Raw genomic sequence first — 21,479 nt, 5'->3', positions numbered from 1 at the left:
AGAAGGGGAGAAGAAAAAAAAGATTGGTAGGAAGAGTCCTAGACTAGACTAAGAAGCAGTCTTAATCAGAGAAGAGCTTGTGAAGCAGAGGAGACAGACACTAGGCTGATTGGATTTAGAGAGAGAATTTTATCAGGAAAATTCAGACTCCAAGGCTAAACTCTAAATAATATGTAAGAAGAATAATATGAGGAGGTGGAGTCAATAGCTGGAGAAAATGTTCATGTGGTCTGGCATAAATCTTAAGATGTAAGTGGGAAATTTAGTGTATGTATTATTGCTGTAGGTAGGGTGAAAAGTGAAGAAATAAATATTCATATTTTGGGAGGAAAGGGATCAAATGGTCAGAATAATAGTTAAGTTGGGATAAAGGCTTTCATGGTGAGTAGTGTTGAATATACAGTGGACAGTGGTATTTTTAAGCCCTTACACACATCTCTATGAGCAATGCAAGAAAAAAGTGAAAGGTGCAATAAAGAAGGAAAGAAGTGTTTTACTGCAGCAAACATGCTTGAGACTTAAAATTTTTGCCATATACATATCCTAAGAAAATAAGTGGAAGTTTGAATTCCACTCCTACAATACCTGGTAGAAAGGCATACCTGAATGATATCCTTAGCCTCTCAAACTCTGAGAAGAGTGTTGATGCTAGATACCTTAGTAATTTCACTGGTGACTGCCACAGCTGTCAGGATAGGGCTTGGTATAGGTCTGATACACTTTGAATCTCTCCTTATGGAGCTATTTCACTTTGTATTAGGAGTTAGGAATTAACAGCAAGAGACTATCTGATTGTGACAGAAGACCATAAAAATATGTAGTCTTCACAAGAAATAGGAAATTTTGGTCAGTATGTTTACTGCAGGGAAACATTTTTCATTTAAAGAAAAACAAAAAGCTCATGAAGTGTTGAAAAGTTCTAGTGAAGATTGTAGGAGACGGTCAAGTCTAAGCAGAACTTTAGATGATGTATTGGTGGCTTTGAGAAAACTGGTGACACGATAGTGGAAACAAGAAAAACCCAGACAAACCTAACTTTAAGAGGCAAGGTAGGGAAACAAACTGATGGCGCATGATGTTTTGAATAGACGTGCTAGGCTGTTAGCAGTACTGCAGATGTTTTCTGAAGTGGTCCAGATGGATGAGTATGCGTCTGGCTGAGGAGTTTAAGGGCCACAGGTAAATTAGTGATAAATGCAAGAGCTCAAGAAGGTAAATTCAATACGGAGCAGTAATAAAAAGCTGTTGTTGATATCTGTTGCAACCTTTGCATCTCAGCTTTTTCTACAGGGAGAAGTAGATTTCGTATACAGAGAATTAGTATAACTGCTTAGGGGCAGAGAAGTTCTTATCTGAAACGAATGTGGTTTAGTAGCAGACATTTATATGATTTTACATACAGTTTTTACAGAGTTGTGCTAGAATCATCTGGAACTACTCTTTCCTTTTAACTCCAGATGATCCTAATGGAAACAAACATGGAAGGAGAAAAGCTTCAAGGCAAGCTGAGAAATCTGTACGAGTCACTATTGTTAGCAGCTGGAATGGGAGCTCTAGGTCTGTGGGTGCTAAGGGGATTATGCAAGTTTCCAGGGAAACAGATTCCTGTAGGTGGAGTGCTTTTTATAGACCACGTAATTTTTTTAATGTTTTATAGGCAGATATATTGTATAGAAAATGCTCATGGACAGCTGGTACGAGACCTGGACTTTAATCCCAATAAGCAGTACTACCTGGCTAGCTGTGGAGATGACTGCAAGGTGAAATTCTGGGACACAAGAAATGTCACTGAACCAGTGAAGACACTAGAGGAGCATTCCCACTGGTAGAACAAATTATCTGCATGCTGTTTTGCGGGTGGATGGCTTATATAATTTATTCAGCTAATTATTTTATCGTTTAGGAACAATGCAAACTGACTATGTTTGTGCTATTGTGCATAATAATTTTTTTGCACAGAGGAAAAATTTTAACATGCCAATGTTCCTTGTGTAATTGTAAATTAAGAGTTTAGACAACGTTAGTCTAATTGGCAAGAAACTGTTGTTAACGTTGTTGGGAGGTGGGGTAGACCTTTGAGACGCACAGCACAGAATTTGGCCCATGGGCCCCTGCTGGGACACAGGTGTGCCTTCCCAAATGGAGCCTGATGTACTGCACCTGATGTGCAGTAAAGCAGCTGCTATCCATCCTTCTGTTGTCAGATGGTTGAAATGTTCAGTAATGCAGCTCCATTTTTTTGATGCTCTTCACAGTCCTTAACTCAAAATATGCAAGTGAGTAATTTTATTCTCTGAGATTTAGAGCCTGAATCTACTGCACTGGCCTGTGGCTGGAGTAAGGAGAGAATCTTGTCTGATGGCTGCAAATTTCAGTGCTTAAGAAAAGATGAATTATTTATATTTTATAAAATTTGGGTTGGAGTAATTCTTGCAAAATAAATCCAGACCCTAAAGCTATTTTAAGGGGAATGAAGATGGGAATTAACAAAAACATTATTTTTACTTTTTTTCTTCAGAATATTCAAAGAAAAAGAAGAAAACAAGAACAATAAGACATTTGGTATTAACTTAATATGTAAAATGTAAAACTTGAAGAGAAATATAATCCTGCATTTGTTTTAGGATCTATTTTAAACTTCATTGTAAGAATGTTGTGAGATTTTTGCTTAACAGGCTATTTTTAATCCATATTTTGCTTTGGGGAAATTTTTATATTTAGGACTTAAGTCAACAATGAATTGGCATGTACCCTCAAGGAATGATACCACTGAATGGTGTGATTTATTTTATTTTTTTTTAAACTTACTTGTTGAATTTTTAAAGATACCTCATAGAAAACAGATTACATGGAAGCTTAAAAGCCAAATGAAGACGGCAAAAAATGTCTTTGGAATGAGGCATGTTACTTCTATGCATACTTAAAACATTGAAAAGATGAATTTTTAGTGCTGCCCTTAAAAAAAAATTGTTTAACAGTGATGTACTACCTACTATGAATAGTTTCTTGTTCTCTCTGCTTTAACTTTTTTAGGGTCTGGAATGTCAGATACAATCATTCTCATGATCAGCTGATCCTTACAGGAAGCAGTGATAGCAGAGTTATCCTGTCTAATATGGTATCAATTTCTTCTGAACCATTTGGGCATATGGTAGATGATGATGAACTCAGTGACCAAGAGGACCAGCATCAAGAAGAGAAGTATGAAGTTTCCTGAGTTTTATGCAGATGCTTATAATTTGTCTTTTCATGGTGATGGTTTACATGTTATTTTTTTTGCTGACTAGGATTTTTGTATACATGCCTTTGAGGTAAGTAGTTTGAATTCCCACTTTATTCACACTTGGGTAGAATACGCTCTTTAAATCTGATTGGCATGGTCACTCCATGTTCACTGGTAGGAAGGGAATGGTGATGCTGAGGATCACTTCTAAAGTCCACTGGATTGGTGAAAAGATTCACTTTAAGGGAGCTTGGGTTCAAGTCAAGCATGTAGAACAATCTGGGTTGAGAATTTGAAAATATGCTTTTGTATTTTCTGTGTATGTGTTGTAACCCTTAGGAAGTGTTACCAGTCTAATGATGAGCTTCTGCACAGGCAGAAGAAAGGAAGTATAAACACTTTTTTTTTTTTTTTTTTTTTTTTTTTCTCTTAATATCTCTGACTGCTCTGGAACCCAATAACTCATCAGACCTAGTTCAAGCAAACCAGAAGCTTGGTTTCAACACTCTTGGTAGAGAATAGTGCATGCTGTTGGCAAACATTTGTAAACCCATCCATTTGGTTTGTGTGGAATCACATATTTTCCTTGTGAATTTTGAAGGGATGGGGTTTTAGTGAAGAATTAACTGAAATGCTAAAATAATAATTTTTATATTCAATTTTTATGTGCTTTCATCTTTTTTATTGTGCAGTATATTATGCTTGTTTCCCTTTTTACATGTCCTTACAAGTGTATATATGTGTATATAGGGAGCTCTGTATATTGAGGTTGGGCTGAGGCTTTCTAATTTTGTGACTAGCTTTCATGGTGATCTTCAGCGAACTCTTTCTTTACAAAGTGAACCACAGAATTACAGAATGAATTAGGTTGGAAAAGACCTCTGAGATCAGAGTCCAACCTATGACTGAACATTACCATGTCGACTAGACCATGGCGATGACTGCCACATCCAGTCTTTCCTTGAACACCCCCAGGGATGGTGATTCCATCACTTTTCTGGGCCGTCCATTCCAATTTCTAATCACCCTTTCTGTGAAGAGATCTGTCCAACCTAAACCTACCCTGGCATAGCTTGAGGCTGTGTCATCTCCTGTCACTTGTTGCATGGGAGAAGAGACCGATCCCCAGCTGGCTACAATATCCTGTTAGGCAGTTGTAGAGAGCAGTAGGGTCACCCATGAGCCTCCTCTTCTCCAGACTAAACAACCCCAGCTCCCTCAACCACTCCTTATGTGACTTACTCACTAGACCTTTCGCCAGCTCCATTGCCCTTCTCTGGACAGCTCTGCAAAGCTGTCTGCAGTGATATAGGCAGATTAGTTCCTGAATGAGCTTTTAAAATGAAGAACAGTCGGATGTGATAAGGAACAAGGAAATTACAAAAAACATCCCCTAGTTGCTCAGCTGTGCTGGCTAGATGTTTCAGCTAAAATTTTAAATACAGTTTAGGTTACTTCTCTAATTGCATTTTTAAGGTTGCTCTTGAACCTTATTTTATTATTAAAGATGTAGTTTTGCTCCATATAGTTTTGGTGTTTTGGCTTCATTTAAAGGACCTGGGAACTATTCTTTTTCTAATATTAAATAAGAAAGTTATTCCATATATAGAAATGGCTAATTTTAAATGTATAGGATTTCTTGAAAAGATTTTCTCTACATGTTTTAAGTGCCTGAAAAATCAAGGAGTATCAAATTAAGTACCTAAAAATTTGCTCACATCAACAGTATGTACTTACTTTCTAGAATGTAACTGAGTTACAGTGTTTTAAATATAGAATCAGAAAATGGTTTGTGTTGGAAGGGGTCTTAAAGATCACCTAGTTTCAACCCACCTGCCACAGTCAGGGACATCTTCTGCTTCCTTATCTTTGGCTGGGGGTTGCAATTTATTCTGTTCAGGATGGAAGATAAATAGCATTAGTGGAAATGAGAAAGAGACCACATTTGTTTTTTATATGGTGGGAATGCATTAAAAATAACACAAGTAAATAACATTCTGACAGACACTGTGTAGTAGGTTATCTGGAATTCTGAATTTCTGTGGATTTTAGACTGTGTAGGTTGCCTCACTGAAACACAAGTCATTATAGAATGGGAATTTTTGAATCCAAGGTCATCCAATGCAATACAACAAATATAATGCATCTTTTCCTATGGCTATGGGTTGGATGTAAACCCCATCATGAATGACTTGTATAGCAATGATGTAGAGCCCTTGCCTGTTCCCAGAGGCTACAAGAGTATCAATTCTGCATTTGCATTTTAAATATGTGCTTTTCAGCTACTCATCTGTTTTCTGTAAAACCTGGGAAAGCGCATCAGCTTTTGTAACCTCTGCTTGGTACTGTGAAAGTCTTGGTTTAGGCTCCCCCTTCTGCCCTCTTCTTACAAGTTGAGTCCAAAGGATGTTTGCAAGCTGCTCACCAGCCTTGAACTGTTGCCAAATCAATGTCTCTTTAGTTCTGAGTGCACAAATGAAGAGGGCATAACAGCTGTTGGGAATACTTCTTGTTAGTCAACCACTAGTACCAAATATTTTGACTATGATGCCCTCCTGGAGACCTCTATGAAGAGTCTGTTGCACCATTCCATGGGTACTGTCTCTTTTATAAAATACAGGTTTTCACTGTATGGCTTGGTGCAGCAGGGGTGTGGGGTTTTTTGGGGTTTTTTTGGGTTTTTTTTTTGCTTGGGTATGTTCTAGACTTTCAAGAAGGTGTTATATTCTCACAAGGTTCATTTTTATCCTGTTTTGGAGGACATCTGATTTGTTATTAAACAGCACACAAATACTAATAAAGAGAATGTCTGTTTCAGGTGTATCTTGAAATACACCAGGAAGAGCATGTATTTGGACAACTAGAGTATCTGGCCAGTCACCTTCAGACTGAGTGCCATACCTCTCTCAGAAAGCTGAAATATCAATTGTAAAGAAAGGAAAAGACTCTTTCTGCATTTTATTTGTCCTGAATACAATAACTTGTAAAAATACTCCTTTGATTAAATATAAAAATGATGAAGTATGTGCCAGTTATATCTTTAAAGGTTTGTTGTTTGTTCTACTTAGTAAAGTCCCCATATTTTGAAAACATTGACTTCTAATACTGTTCTACACAGTTAAGACTCCTTCCTGAAATCTTTAAGTCTTGTTAATTTTTAATATCTTTCAGAGTAAATTTCCTAATTTTTACTGTATTTCTTGGTTGGGCACAAACCAAAAATAATATGTCAGTTTAACCCTTCCTTGTTCAACCACGTAGAACTATGCATGAGTCTACCCACTCAATTATTCTTGCCAGATTTGCTGCAGTAGTTGTCTAGTTTTTAAGGTTCCCAACTGAAAATAAGTATTTGGAGATAATTTTTTTCAAAAGAAAAGAATTCAACTTCATTGCATAATGAATAGACAAACTAAAAACTGCTGTATTCCATTCTTACTAAGAATTTCTTGTTAGTGGTTTCTTTTTTCAGTGTTTGTCTATATATGTGTTGACATCTTGGGCCTGTGCTGCCATCTTAGAGACCAGAACATGCTTGCGTAAGCAATATTCTAGGACTGTTGCATGAGCATCTGCCTCTTGTTGAAATCAGTTCCTCTTAATTGCTGGTTTAGATCAGAGCAACTAGTTTGCTGTCTTTTCCCTACTTTTTAACTGCTGCTGTTGTTTCTCCTGTCCATTATAAAAATGGAAGAGCAGGCAGCTTCCCTGTATCATGTTAGAGGTCTCCCTAGCCTGTGTCATATATCTCATAGTAGTCAGGAGGAAAAAGTACAGCAATAGGAAAAGGAGATGTATTTCCCCTGGATATATGCTCCTATCCCCTGAGTATTCACAGTTCAGGGACATTTACTGCCTTCTGAATAATCTTTGGAGACTTCTGATTCTTCCATGTAGGGTTTTCCTTTTGTTATCAGCCATATCCTTGAGTTTATCTGTTCTCACTAACTGTGTTTTTGTTTGTTCCAAAACATGCCAGATGTGCATGCACAGCTTTTGTGAAAGGTGTCTAGGAGAAACATGCCAACTGTGTTTGTTTTCTTGCACTGAATTAAGAAAGACTTCAGTGCTTTCTGCATGGGAAGCTGTAACGATCCGGTTTAAACCCAGAAAAGCAGAGCAAGCTAAGTCTCTGTGCGTAAACTGGAAAGAACTTAGAAGGTTCAAAATATTCCCAGAAACGAGATTAAAACCAAATGAGGTTAGATGTTGATGCCAAAAAATGGATGTATTTTATTTAATAGTAAAAGAGGCAAAGAGAAGGAAAGAGAAAAGTAGAGGAAAGTTAGAAAAAGCCAAGGTTACTTAAAAAGAAAAGCATAGGATAGGTCACCACCACACTGTGCTACCTTTAGTGCTGCCGAGATGGGGTGGGGGGAGTGAAGCAGTTCGAAGCATCTGATCTGCCTCCTCTGCTCTTGGGAGCAGTTTGGCTGCAATGCGGCCTCCCGTCCTCCGAGCTGCAGGCGCGGTGCCCGCTCGCTGCAGCCGAGCCTTGGCCCACTCACGGTGCTCTCCCCACGGGATGCAGGAGCAGGGCAGGGGTTCCACAACTCACTCGTGATTCTGGTCCAGGGGTGCACGTTTGGGGGGTTCTCCTCAGGCGGACAACGTCGGCTCCTGGAGGCCTCAGAGTGTCTCACAGCAGGGGATGGTGGTGGGGGGGGGAAGGCAAAGGTCAGGGACTCTGCCCCTCACTTTTCCATTCGACTTGCACCAGTTCCACCTTCCTTTTTATGGGCCTCAAGGCGGGCTACCCACGGTCCAAATTTCATCCCCAGAACAAAGCTAATGTGCATGGATAAGAACATGAGAAGTACTTTTCAATGCCCAAGTTTGAACAAAACTTTTAAAACATGGGATAATTCCACATCTGTGGATGCAATCACTTGTCAGGCTTCTTGACCTCTTTCTTTAGTGGCTTTGCACCCTGTTGTTGCAAGAACATTCTCCCTGCAACACTGAACTTGCCTGAATACTAAATCTCCTGAAGGTGACTGTCAGCTCCCTGTAAGGTATTAGGAGAGCAATGGGAACTGTCTTCCTCCTAAGGGAGGTGGTGACTGTCTTATATCCTTTCTTTAGTCTTTGGTTATCCAAAATCCTGATGTTAGTGAGTGACTCTAGATGTTACTGTATTAAATTATTCTGGTAGTCATTTTAATTCTACATTTCTCTTTCTAACAATAAAAGAAAGCTACTAGCTTCTTACAGTTTAGAGTGGCCATCTTTACTTGCCAATCAGGATTCCTTTTCTTCTGTCATTCCAATTCATATTGTTTGCCTTATAGGTTTAAATTTTGGACTGTGTAGGTCTCTGTTTGGTATGCTGGTGATACACAGCATGAGAAGACTATTTGCTATCATAGGAGTACCAGCAGCAAGGTACATGCTGCATCTACAGCAATGTTTTCATTCTTCATGACTTCTGTGGCCAGAACTTTGTGACAAGGCTCAACTGATAATGAAGGACTTGTTCTTTAAGAGAAAGAGCCTATTCTGTATCCATAACAATTGAATGATTTATATAGTCAATAACATTTTGAGCTTATGCATCGGTCCTGGAAAGGAAGCCATTCTTGAACTTTAATTTTGCAGTACAAGCTCCCAGCTCCCTTAGCTTTCTTTGGAGTTTGTGGGCTTAAGATGTTTGCTGTTTTCACTCACTGGTAGAACTTGTTCCTAAGGTAAGTATGCTGCCTTCTCCCTTATGCTACATTTCTTGGTGATATCTTCAAAGATTATCATTATCTTTGTTTTCCTTTGAAGATTGTACCAGAAATTCCTATTTGAAAATACAGTTTTAGTGTTTTTCCTGAATGCTTAGTTTCCATCTTTTTTGTCATAGATTTAGCCATAATGTCCTTTGATACAAACAGATGATCTAACACAAGCACTTCTCAACATTTTATATTTAAAGCTGAGAGATGTAAGTGATTAGTCCTTCCAGTAGAGAGAATCTCACTTGAGATCATGAAGTTTTTAATGAGCTGTTTACATGTAGAAACATCTTCAGCCATCAGAATGGACCAGAGAGAAAATGGTGGCTGCCCTCTCTGTAGAAAGACACTTTCTTCAAAATTCTGTCTAAAGAAGTTGGTGGTTTCTACTTTTTGTAGTAGAAATGTTGTTTAGAGTTTTTTGAATAATAAATCATGTGTTTCACAATATTACATATGAACTGTACAATCTAACATAACACCTTTGTATATGCCTCTGTGACTTCAGAGGAGAGATTTGTCAGCGCTGATATTTTGAAAAGTATTTGCCAAACATGCTGAGGCAGGCTTTCAGGATATTTTCACATAGCTGTCACTAGTGTTAATTTTGATGCTATTTTGCTTTTGGTATTAATGTCTTGGAGAAACCTAGGAGTCATAGAATTATGGTATGGAATCAACCAAGAGACCTAATTAATTAAAACAAGTTTAATAGTTTCTGTTTTGGGCAATGCCAGGATTCTGGACTTCACTTTTTGGATGTGTAAGAAGCTGGGCAAAATGTAGTACCGCAGAACTTTTCAGTTCCAGGACTATTTTCTTTAAAAGCTTCTGGTTTTCTTGTACTATTTCTTTCTTTAACCCTCATCAGCAAGTATACCTTCCTTAATTTATTTTTCATATTAGGACATCTATGAAACCTGTTATGTAAAAGTATGCCTTTCTTGGTTTCCTGTAGAAGCAGTTCAGAAAGCTCTTTATTGAATAAAAAAATAGTATGTTTGGAATAGTATGAATGGCCAATTATTACATATAAAAATTGTGTTCAAGAATAAACATACTTGAATTCAGGCTTAAGAGAGTGAAAAAGCAAATAGTATGTTGTCTAATATTACCAGAAACAATTTTCTCTTGAAGTCAAAAGGAAAGTGCATCCATGGGCTATTCCAGAATCCAGTGCTATGGTTTTCAGGATTCATTTTTGGATGCTGCAGTACATGTTGCTGCTTTATTGATTCACTTCTATTTCATAGTGATTTTTAGATTAAAGAGGGTTTAATTTTGACTGTGATAAGGAATTAATTATTTTTGCTGACTGAAAACCATATTTTATTGAACACTGTGGTGACAAAACAGAATTGCAAGCACTGCAAACTTAAGTGGTTGTTAGCATGAGAAGTAATTGGAAATAACAGCTTTCTACATGAAAACAATTATCCAAGGCTGAACAGGCTTCTTTCTCAAATCTGTAACACAATTAACCTCAGTTATCTAGAAAAATAAAAGGTTCTCTCCTTTCTTAGAAGCTGGTTGGGGTCGTGTTATTTGAATAAGACTACAGAGAAAACACAGTCCATTTTCAGCTCAGTGTGGCACAGGTCTGAAATTTATGCATGATGTTGGTAGAAACGTCACATTTCATACTGTGAATTCTTGGTGGCAAAGTAATGTGATGCATTGTCAGTTGATGCAGTGCAAGAACATGTATAAGAAAAGGTGTTTTAGTCTGGTCAGAATAAAATCTTCAAAATAGATAGGAAAGCAAGAAACTAAAGAAGCAAGGGTCAAGAAGATCTGAGGTGAGGAAAAGAGCTTACTAAGCTTGCTAGGCATAACAAGTGATTATCAAGTATGCTATCAAATACAGCCACAGAATCACAGAATAAGCTGAGTTGGAAGGGACCCACAAGGATCATGGAGTCCAACTGCTGGCCTTGCACAGCACCATCTCTCTGTTATGGGATCAATAGGCCAAGGCATCTGTGGTACACTGAATTAGCTATATAGCATAGCTATTCATGCTATACGTAGCCGTTTTGTACACATATGTGCATGCTATATATATATATAGCTATACATGGCTATTTTTATATACATAACCTGCAGCTTTTATATAAAAAGAGGCATCTCTGTGTTCTGGCAACAACATGAATTATACATACTAATGTACTGTAGAAGAAAGTTTACTTCATATCCAGCTCTGTACAGCTACTCTTCTTGTTAATCTGAGATGGTTCTTTAATAAATAAATATGTGTAAAAGATGTGTAAAATTTCATTGGGACTACATAACTCGTTGTGTGACTCAGGAACAGAACAATCCTAAGTACCCTAGATTGATATAGATTCAAAAACAGTGTCCTCAGCCTATTCTTGGATTACCAAAAAAAGCAAACATGTAGCCAAAACGCAGAGAAATCTGAGGTGTTTTCTTGGAAATCTCTTAGCATCGGGTAAGGTAGTCTGCCTCTAAGAGATTACTGTTGTGAGGAAAAAAAAACTCATCACAAACACCTCTGCTCCTTATGTTGAATTTTTTTTAATGTTTTAGAACAGTCTTTCACATACATGAAATGAATTCTGCTTTTTATTCCACTAGCAGAATCCTTCTGGGCCCATTACCCATTGCATAATTTAAAGGCTAATCTGTTTTCATTCATCATGTTTGTAAAGGGTGCTCATGGACAGTTTCTTTTGGGTCTTCTGTATTGTTCCTGAGACACATGTCATTTTGAGATGATTTTTTTCCATCCTGATTGTCTTGTATAGTATCTAGCTCTTTTATACCAAGTGATCACCTCCATAAGGATTTTCTCTGATTCTCAATAACTGTTTCAAGGCTGTGTCGTTTGCCTGAAGAACCAAGTGGAATAGCATGCTTTCTTTTTCTAGGAAGGCACAAAATTTACTTTCATACCTAAGAGGAAATTCAGTGTATAGATAATAATAAAACACAGTTAAAACTGTAGTAATAAATGGGAATGCCAAACAGAAATTCATCTACAGGCTTGTTTCCTGAACACTCATTCCCCTGACTCCTGTAAATTAAATTAGATGAGCTGTGTTATTTAAATGAAACACTGAAACAGCTCTGAGCATACAGAAAATAGTGTAATCTAGAAGCTTATTTGTCCCTGTTTATTCAACCTGCGGTTAACTGAGACTCGTGGTTAACTGGAAGTCAGTCGTGTCCCCTGACAGCCGTGTGCACTGTGCATTACTCCCCTACCTATCCAGAGAGACATCTCAAACCTTCAGAATAATGGAGTTGTGGGTAAGTGGGTGAGCACTGCATGGAGCACATTGCTGTCTGGGGACATGACCAACTTTCACTTAACCAGGCATGTCATTTAGCAGGAAGTTAGACAAACATGTTACAGGAGATGAAGTACCTGTATGTGTGCGTTAGCTCTCTGCTGTTAGATGGTTTGTATGAAAGTTCATATTCAGGAGAACTGAAAAACAAGCTTTGTTCTTTGCAGTTAACCAGTGGCTGGGTGTTGATTGTGCTGTGCCCTTTTTTGGTTAGTTAAACCTGTAATGTAGCACAAATAAATGGTAAAAATCCTGGAAAATACATATCTGAAGCTATTCTGCAGTATGAGTCTACTTTTGGTTTCTTCATTAAACTCAATTTAATTTTAATTGCAGTGTTAGATTCACAGCTGGCTCAGCTGGCTAGGTGGGGCAGCAATACCCTGCAAGATACCCTACTGTGCTTCCATCCAGGCTTTGTGATTGCAGAGAGGCATGCTTTCAGAGAGCAGCAGGAAAGGGCAAAGACAGCCAATAACAACACTTCATTTCTGTAGTAGCAGCATCTGTTTAAATGATTGAGTGGCATTCACAAGGCTCTTTGGCTTTGCTTTCTGTGAGGAGGGTTGCAGCTGTAGTACAAGGCTGTTTCCAGGAGGCGGACGGAAGCCTTTGAAGGGCGGACTGATTCTTGTCAGACAGAGATGATTCTCTGTGGCTGAAGGAGCACTAAGGTCATCCTCTGAAAACTCCCCTACCCTGTAGCTACAAAATAATGTGCTGTACTGGCATTCTGAGAGGAGAGACTATCTTTGGGAATGCAGGGAAGAAGGGCTGTGCTCAGTTAGCAGAGTACAACCAATGACTCTTGAGTGGTTTGGACTTCTGAGAATTGCCTGCATCTCTTGAATATTTGCAATGCAGAAGGAAATCTGTGTCTCTCCTATGATGTAGGTGACCAGGAGCTCGGGTGTTGGCAGTGAGAGGTGGGGTATGCGATAGATGAGAATCTGGTACTGATACAACTCTAGCAATGGGAGATAAAAATCACAGTGTTCAGAGGGGCACCATCCCCCTTCCATAACTCTAGAGAGAATGAGTCCAGAATGGCAGCACAGGAGAGACTGATATTAGGGACTGCAACTTCTTACCCATCTATGTATCTCTAACACTGTATATTATTTTAAGAATTCATTGAACAGTGAAGGGGAGAGGAAGGGATGTAGCATGATGAGAGAAAAGATGTTGGTAAAAAGTTGTACATTTAGATCATGCCATGTAGTTTACCTAGCTTTAGAGAGTGAGAGAGATGCTTAGTGTAGGTTCTGAGAGACAGAAAATGCACTGAAGTGTAGAGTAAGAGTTACTTTGTCCCTGTAAGTGGGGTCTTTTGCACTGACTTGACCTAAAACATAAGTACATGCAAACATAAGGTATCAAATATTTCCTTAGAAGCTACTACTGCATTCTTATACTTTAAATGGGATTTTATGTATCTAGATGTTAGTGACACTTAATACTGTCTTTAAAATTGAGTGTGTTCACAAATCCTTACCCTTTTTTTTGGTGTTTTTTTTCAATTTTAGGATTAAAGAGCCCCTTCAGGACAGTGTAATAGCTACCTATGAAGAACATGAAGATAGTGTATATGCAGTTGAATGGTCCTCAGCAGACCCGTGGCTATTTGCCTCTTTAAGTTATGATGGGAGACTGGTTATTAACAGGGTTCCCAGAGCCCTTAAATATCATATACTGTTATAATTTGTTTATATACTGTTATTATTTGTTTATTGGATTATGTTAGAGTTGTTATCTTGATGTATACAACCGGTAGGTATTGTTACAGGGTTTTTTTCAGGATCTATTTTTTTTAAGTATAAATGTTAAAATTTTGTTAAGAACATCTGTACTGATGTAGACTTGTATTTTGTCTTTAGTATTTGAGAAACTATGATGCATTTTCTGAAGGCTGTGCTACCTAGATGGTTTGGTTTTTTTTTAGAGGCTAATCACTTTGTGAGCTATAAAGTTTTTGGAGATAGTGGGTACTTTCCATACTATTGCTTTATTACATCAGCTTTATGCAAATATAATGAATTACAGAAATGTTATGCTGATACAAAACTGGAACAATATAGGGTGCATGTAGCAGAAGTGATCTACTTGTTTTCAAGAATAATATTTTATATTTCTTGCATAAGCAGCCTTCTACTCTTAGCTAGGACCACATTCTGCTAACTGTTCTGGCCACAGATACAGCTGGGAGTGATCTTAAAAGGCTTTCTTAATACTGTCTAACATTTTAAACACTTTTTCTCAAGTTTTTGCATGTCTTCAGAAGAAATGTTTTTTGTGAAAGTGAAAACTTCAAAATATGTTTTTCATTTGAGCCTTATGGTAGAATCAACAAAGTAACATCCTGCAATTTGTGAACTAAATGCAGTTCTCAGCTATGTATTGTTACTGGAAACTATATTAGTCTTTACCAAAATCTCTGATATACTCATGTAATGTGTTATCCCATATTTATAGGTTAAGTTGTGCTGTGAGTGACTCTGGAGCTATACCACTGTTAACCTGAAAAATCTCTTTAATATTTGTCTACTTAGACTTTCTTATCCTTCTGGCTCTGTGCCAATCTGCAGTATGCTGGCACAATGTAAAAGGCTTGCAACTAAGCACAAAATATCCTTTGCTATATCCTACTTTTTGCAATAGGTGACCTAGACATTGGTTACTGTGTTGTTACAAATGCTGAGAACAGGCAGATGCTGTGCTGTAGGAGAATGCACAGGAAATTTCAAACGTAGGTGGAAGGCATGGTGAAACATTCCTGTACATACTGACATCCTATCTTCCCCTGGCGTAGCTTGCACTAAGATGAAGATTTGCTGCTTGCTCTTTGAAAACCCAGGCTCACTGCAGCATTAATTATTCCCTGATGCCTTTTCAACACTATTATTTCCTTTTTACTTCAGAACTTGGGTACATGTGATGGTGTTGGTTGTGGTAGCATTGTGTAGAGCACTCTGAAGAAATGGCAATGAAGATGGGATGGAAAGATCAATACCAACCTCTTCCAGTGATGCCTTGTGTTGCTATGGCAACTGTTGGTGTTAGTGTTGAGGGACAGCCTGCTGCTCACCTCTGTTTGTCCTTACCCGCTCTTGGATTGAAACATGTCCAAATGTGATTTGTTGTGTACACACAGCTGCTTCGGTGAGATCACATTTGGAGAGCATGACTGACTGCTATAGGCCAAAATATCCAGAAAAGATGACAGATGAATTCCATCTATGGCTTTCTTAAAGAGCTTATTTGGAAAAATTCATAGGAGTGAAGTAATCCAATTAAATCATCCCTACTATTGTTTGTATTTGTGTTAATGATGTTGCCTGTCTGCTCCAGAATGAATGCTTCGTTGGAAATTCTAATTACCTGATTTTCTGCATTTATATTTTAAATTTGTGCTATTTGAAATTGTTTCAATCTGTAATTAGGCATGAGCTATTCACCTGTATATTGTAAGAAAATCTACATTTTCAAATCAGTAGTGCTTCAGTTGTCTGAACGTCAAAATCCTTGGCTGGGCTGCTGCTTTATATGTGGAGCTTTTCATCTTCAGACACAAAATCTTGTTGGGTATCATGTCTGTCCCACCTGTGCACCACAATCCCCACCCACCCCTCTGGAAAAAAAATGAAAAAACCTCTGCAGTATATCTTTGGTATACTCCTTAAAACTTTCTTCACATTAGCAACAAATGTCTAATGAAACTTTGTCTGGCAGTGTATCTGGCTGGCAGTGTGAAGGTGATGGGGAAATTGCATAACTGTGTGTGGGACTTTACTTGATTTTTAACATGTAATAAATGCAGGATAGATTTCAGACTAATTTTTATGTGGCTGTATTTCCTTTAATATTTTAAGCTTATATGAGCTGGAAAGCTCTGTAAACAAGTAGTATCAAGAAATGTTTTCTTTTGTTTTAGTCTTGTTAAATGCATGTATCACTCAATAGGAAAGAAGACGAGTGGATTGGTACTGGAAAGGAAGGGACTTGCAGGTCAAATTTGAATGAAAATGCATTACAATAGAATCAGGAGAGCACAAAGGGTCAAATTTTAATCATTTTTGGCTGGCTGTAAAGTGGGATCTGGGCTACATGTACAGCACTTGCAGCAATGTGGAAATGACCTTCTGAAAGGGAAGGCATTTGAAAAGAATTCCTCCCAGGCTGTTGGAGCAAGCAAGCTGCTGTAGGATGAAATGAAGGGTTCTAAGATGGTTAAATAACTGATTAAAAGGAAATAGGAAGGAAGAATAAAGTGTCACATTTAGTAGCAAAAAAATAAATTACCAGTGAAGTCCACAAGGATCTGTGCTTAGGCATGTGCTTCACAGTATACTCGTGACCTTTTGGAAAAAGGGCTGCAGAAAAATATGGCAAAGTTTGCAGAGAGTGTTCAGAGTAGTAAAGATGACCGAAGAATTATGAAAGGGCCTTATCTCATGCATGATAAAATGGCAGATGAAATTCAGTGCAGGAAATGTTAAGTAACTAATATGGGAGAAAGCAGTTGTTTTGCATACGGTGGACCATCAATATGGCTATTACTTGGAAGTAAGATCTTGGGGGTTTTAAAGATCTTTAAAGACATCATCTTAATAGAGATTAAAATTTTAATTAAAACACTGGGAATTACTAGAAAGCAAGTAAAGAAAATAAAGTATTGTTAATCCCCCCAAGTAATATATATTTATAAATCACTGGTGTATGTGTATCCTTAGTACTGTGTGTAGCTGTGGTTTCTTCCCTCTCCAGCCCAATGTAGTAAAGCAGAAAGATTTTAGAGGAGAGTGACAGGAATGGTGAATGGAATTGAGACGGAATGATAAAAGTCCATAAAATCACAAGTGGCAGAGGGAGAGGATGAATACGGAGTGATTGTTCACTGTCTCTCCTGATACTAGAACTAGAGGTTATTGAATGTGATCTGCATATGGTGGCTCAAAGCATACAAAATAAAGTGGTCTTCACAGGCATGAAGGTGAGCTATGGCACTCCCCTTTAACAATCCCTTCGCCCAGAAAAAAAACCAAAACTGCAGAAAGAAAAAAATCTCATTAATGTTAAAGCTTACATGACTTGAAAGTAACTGAAACAGTACCTGAACGATGAATCCATTAAAGGTTGCTAAATATAAAGTCAGCATCTCTGGCTTAGAAAAATCCTTTTGAACCATCAATTGGTGGACACTACAAAGAGTACTGGCAGAGAATCCCCATGTGATTGTCCAGTCTCTTTAATTACCTCCCTGGACATGTGCTATTTACCAGAAAAGGTAGGAAATGGAAGTTTAAAATACTAACTTAGTCTCTAAAGTTTTCTTTCTAGAGCTAAGATAACACATTGCTGCTGCATTTTTCTTTGCATGTTTCTCTCTGCATGTTTACTTTTGTTGTGAGCTGTGTTTTAGGGGATTTCAAAAAACTCTAATTTCTCAGGTAAATTTCTAACAGAATCCTCATATTGTGTTTGGAAACAATGTTGTTGCAAAATACTCCTTTGCAATAAGACTGCAAAGGCAAGTAGATTTCTGTACAGCAAGGAGTCCATCACTGCTTTGGAAGTTCAGATCATGGTCTGACCTCACAGCTCTGGGTGGTTTTCAGTGTCTCAGAGAATTCTCTTTATACAGTCATATAGCAGCATTGGTAAGCACAAAATTGCTCTGTTTTCAAACACCTCTTAAATTATTTTTCTTTCTTTGCAGATTGTGTCCAGGTAAGAAACTTTAGTAGGTTTTGATTTTGAAAAAGTAAGTTACAGTATTCCTTTAAAATGTCATATTGCCAGCCTTGCTGTCTAAAAATTTGTTTCTTTCTAGGTTTCGTGCTGAAAATCTTTTTCTTTTCCCAATTATGTATTAATATGTCTCTGGTGTGGAGATACAAAAATGTTATGCGGTATTTTTACTCCACAGAAAATGAATTATTGAAGAAGAAAGGAATTTATAATATTTTATAATGGTTTTGAGCATGATCTAAGTGAAACTGATCAAAGTCAATACAAATCTTGGCCATTTAATGAGAAGCTTGAAATAACAATCTGTTTAACTTGAACTAAAATGGTGCTAACTTAGTATTAAGAAAAGACCAAAAACCCAACCCACCACCAAACACCAAAAAGCAAAACCTCTCAGTACTGACCTGGACTTTTCTGTGGTGTTAGTGCTGAAATTAGCTTGATCTATCGTGAAGCCCACAAAGTTAATGAATAGCTTGTCAACATCAGAATGAATGAAGAACATACACCAGATGGCTTAGGTAGACTGTGTGTTTGCTCTAGGCCTATAGTCCATACCCTGTACCTTTTCAGTTCTTGAAGTTGAGTTGAAAGAAGCAGCTATATGATCTGGATTATGTGCAGCACTAAAATTAGTTTAAAACAGTGCTTTGTAATGAATTAATCTTCTAGAACACAGAATTTTCCAGCAGGGAACAGAAAACATTAATTCTGGATTTGCCTCTGCATTTGGATTTTCTTAATCTTTCAGCCTGGTACCTCTGGCAGTATTTGAGACTGAAATTCTGCAGCTGATGTAAGATGGACTTCAACAGTGTCATCTGACTGTAGTCTGCTATGGTAGGACACCATGTGGTATCTTACATGCTTTTGATTTAATTGGAGCAGTGAAAAGTAGGTAATCATCATTAAGATCAGCATTTGGATGCAAGTTTGTAGTGCTATAGAGCTTCCATTTGGCTTCACAGAGGATGTCCAGGGTATTTTTTATTTTTCTAGAGGATACAAATAAAGTGCTTAAAATTCTTGTGATGCCTGCGATATGAATGTTGTTCTGAAGCTGAAGAAAGCCTATGATTTCTGGAATAGCATGTGAAGTGACTGAGAGAAAACTGCAAATCAGTTTTTCGTGAAGCCTGGCCTTCCCATAAAGGGAGCTGCAAGGTGTGGAGCCATGGATACTTCCCAGAACAATTTGCACATTGCTTCTGCTCGTTCCACCTGCCACTTTGGTCAGTGAGAATCTAGCAAAGTGAGAAGAAAATGACATAAACAGGTTTGGAGTAAGAGACACGGGAAGAAAAAGTGAAAAGGAAGACTGGCAAATGCAGAATGAAAAGTGAATTGAAAAGGACAAGATCAGGGAAATTTGGATCGCTTGGAAAAGAGAAATAGGAAAGATGAAAGAAATTGACAGTACGTGAAGAAAAGGATACAGGGGTAAGGAGTAGAAAAACCCCAACAATATTATTTGCTTCTTTTGGCCATGATATTAAAGGTCGCTAAATTTCTACCATGTTAATCTTCTGTGTTAACTGATTTTAGTGTTAGAGAATTGCCATTTTAGTTCTGATGTTGAAGATGGTTCATGTACGTTAGTTACTGATCCGTAAGTTATTAGTCCAAACGTACATTCTAGGGGTGTGGGATTTTTAGCTGTTCGTTATTCTTTCCCTTTCAGTGCAAAATTATCAGATGGGGTAATTAACCCAAGCCAGCAGTAACCAGAGAGGCAGGAAGAAGATTTCAAGTGGGCTGTTAATCTTGAGTCACACTAGTTAAATCTGCAGAAATACCTGTTTATGACAGACACTGTTAATACCCCTGTTAATGACTTCAAGGGAGTGCCATAGTCAGAACATCTCAAGATACTAGAGGTGAAAGTATCTGAGTCCCACTCTTCCTTCCACACTAACTTGCCTTGCAGCAAAAGAATTCTGAGCTATTCTTTAGAAAACTTGTTTGATGCTACAGTTTTTGGTGCTATGGCAGCTCCAGCTTCCTGAGGGAGTCCTACTGCTCCAGCACAGAAGATAGCTTTGGGGAAAAAGAGATGAATGAGTCTTACTAAATCTGGGAGTCAAGCTCCCAGTGTGAAGATGCCTGGCAAACGGTTGCCATTGTCCTGGAGCTAAAGCACAGCTGCCAAGCAGCTGGGCTGAGCAGGGGAGGCCCTCTAATGTACCTTCTCAGCAAATTGTACATTTATTTTGATGCTGTGCTGAGTTCAGGATTTTGGCAGGAGGGACTGTAGAAAAGCTCCTAAACAGAATGAATTGAGGAGAATATGGAAAACCTTGGAAAACCCAAAGATACCACATACTAATCGGCAAGTCTAGATGGCTGAATCCTGGAGTGGCAATAGACTTGGCAGACAAACTCACTGAGCCACTGCCAGCTTCTAAAAATTTGTAGAGGACTGAGAAGACAAGAAAGACTGGCAAATAGCAGAAATGGTATCGATATTTGAGCTATGTGGAACAGCAGTGCACAGAGGTGGATAAGGAAATGTGTTTCAAAATGAGGAAGTTTTAGCCAAATTATCAATGTTTGTTTTTAACTGAGGTTTTTCTTATAAATGCCAGTCAAAATACTGGCAAATATCAGAACTTAAGAGATCGCTTTCATGAAACAAAGTGGGGATTATGCATTTTGTTACAGAGAAGAGCCAGAATTCTAGCCTGACAGCTTATATTATTTCCCTTACATCACTCTGTTTTCCAAGGAGGATGGGTGAAACATAGTATATAATGGAAAATTGAACTTGTCTTCAAACACACTTGAAGGAGAAAAAGCCCTTGCAAGTGTTAGTTTTTCATCATTGGAAAGAGTTTCTGCTAAGGCAAGTAACGAACCAGTTTTAACTCTGCCTGGAAAGTAGTGGGTGGGGAGAATGCCTGAAACTTGAATTTGCAAAGGTCATGAATAGGAATGGTCTGTTTTCCAGCATGCAGTTTGTGGGGTGAACCACTCACCTGAGGACTTCAGCCATGTCTCAATATACACATACAATATTTTGAGAAGTTCCCTCAAAGCTGCTTCCAAACAAAGGATTATGCTACTCAGGATAATGATATGCACAAACAGGAAAGCATCTTCTTAAGAACATTTCTTTATCATCATGAGAGTGGCCACATTACACATTTATTTTTAGAGTTAGGCTTGGGTGGATACATGCCTGCCAATGGCAGCTGGTAGGTGGATAGAGCCATAGATGCTTTGATGTTGCTTTTTTTTTCTGGAAGTCAGTCTGGGTGACGTGGAAGAAATCTGGTGCATATTAATATTGGAAAGTCTGTTAGGGAAGGCACAAATGAAAGCTTCATCACAATGGAAGCTGTTTAATCCATCACAAAGCAAACGCCAATGAACTTCAACAACTTCTGACCATCCTGTCAGTTGTGAGGGACGGTTACTTGAAATCACTTTCCTGGATGGATGCATATTTCTGGTCTATGTTTTAATCATGTCTTT

At 38.1% G+C, this 21,479-nt stretch overlaps 1 protein-coding gene across 1 annotated transcript in view; it reads left to right on the top strand.

The window, feature by feature from the left end:
* EIPR1 (EARP complex and GARP complex interacting protein 1) overlaps positions 1-15,892 on the top strand; it is a 75,570-nt gene extending 59,678 nt beyond the window's left edge. Inside the window, exons 7-9 of the mRNA XM_082299526.1 lie at positions 1,658-1,825; positions 3,034-3,201; positions 13,784-15,892. Of these exons, the coding sequence (XP_082155652.1) occupies positions 1,658-1,825; positions 3,034-3,201; positions 13,784-13,958 (511 nt within the window). The 3' untranslated portion in view covers positions 13,959-15,892. The remainder of the gene's footprint in view (positions 1-1,657; positions 1,826-3,033; positions 3,202-13,783) is intronic.
* Positions 15,893-21,479: the final 5,587 nt, after the last annotated feature.

This window comes from Coloeus monedula, assembly GCF_965178545.1.
Source record: "Coloeus monedula genome assembly, chromosome: 2".
Taxonomy (NCBI): Eukaryota; Metazoa; Chordata; class Aves; order Passeriformes; family Corvidae; genus Coloeus; species Coloeus monedula.
The sequence above is the reverse complement of the archived record's forward strand: the minus strand, read 5'-3'. Positions and strand labels throughout refer to the sequence as shown.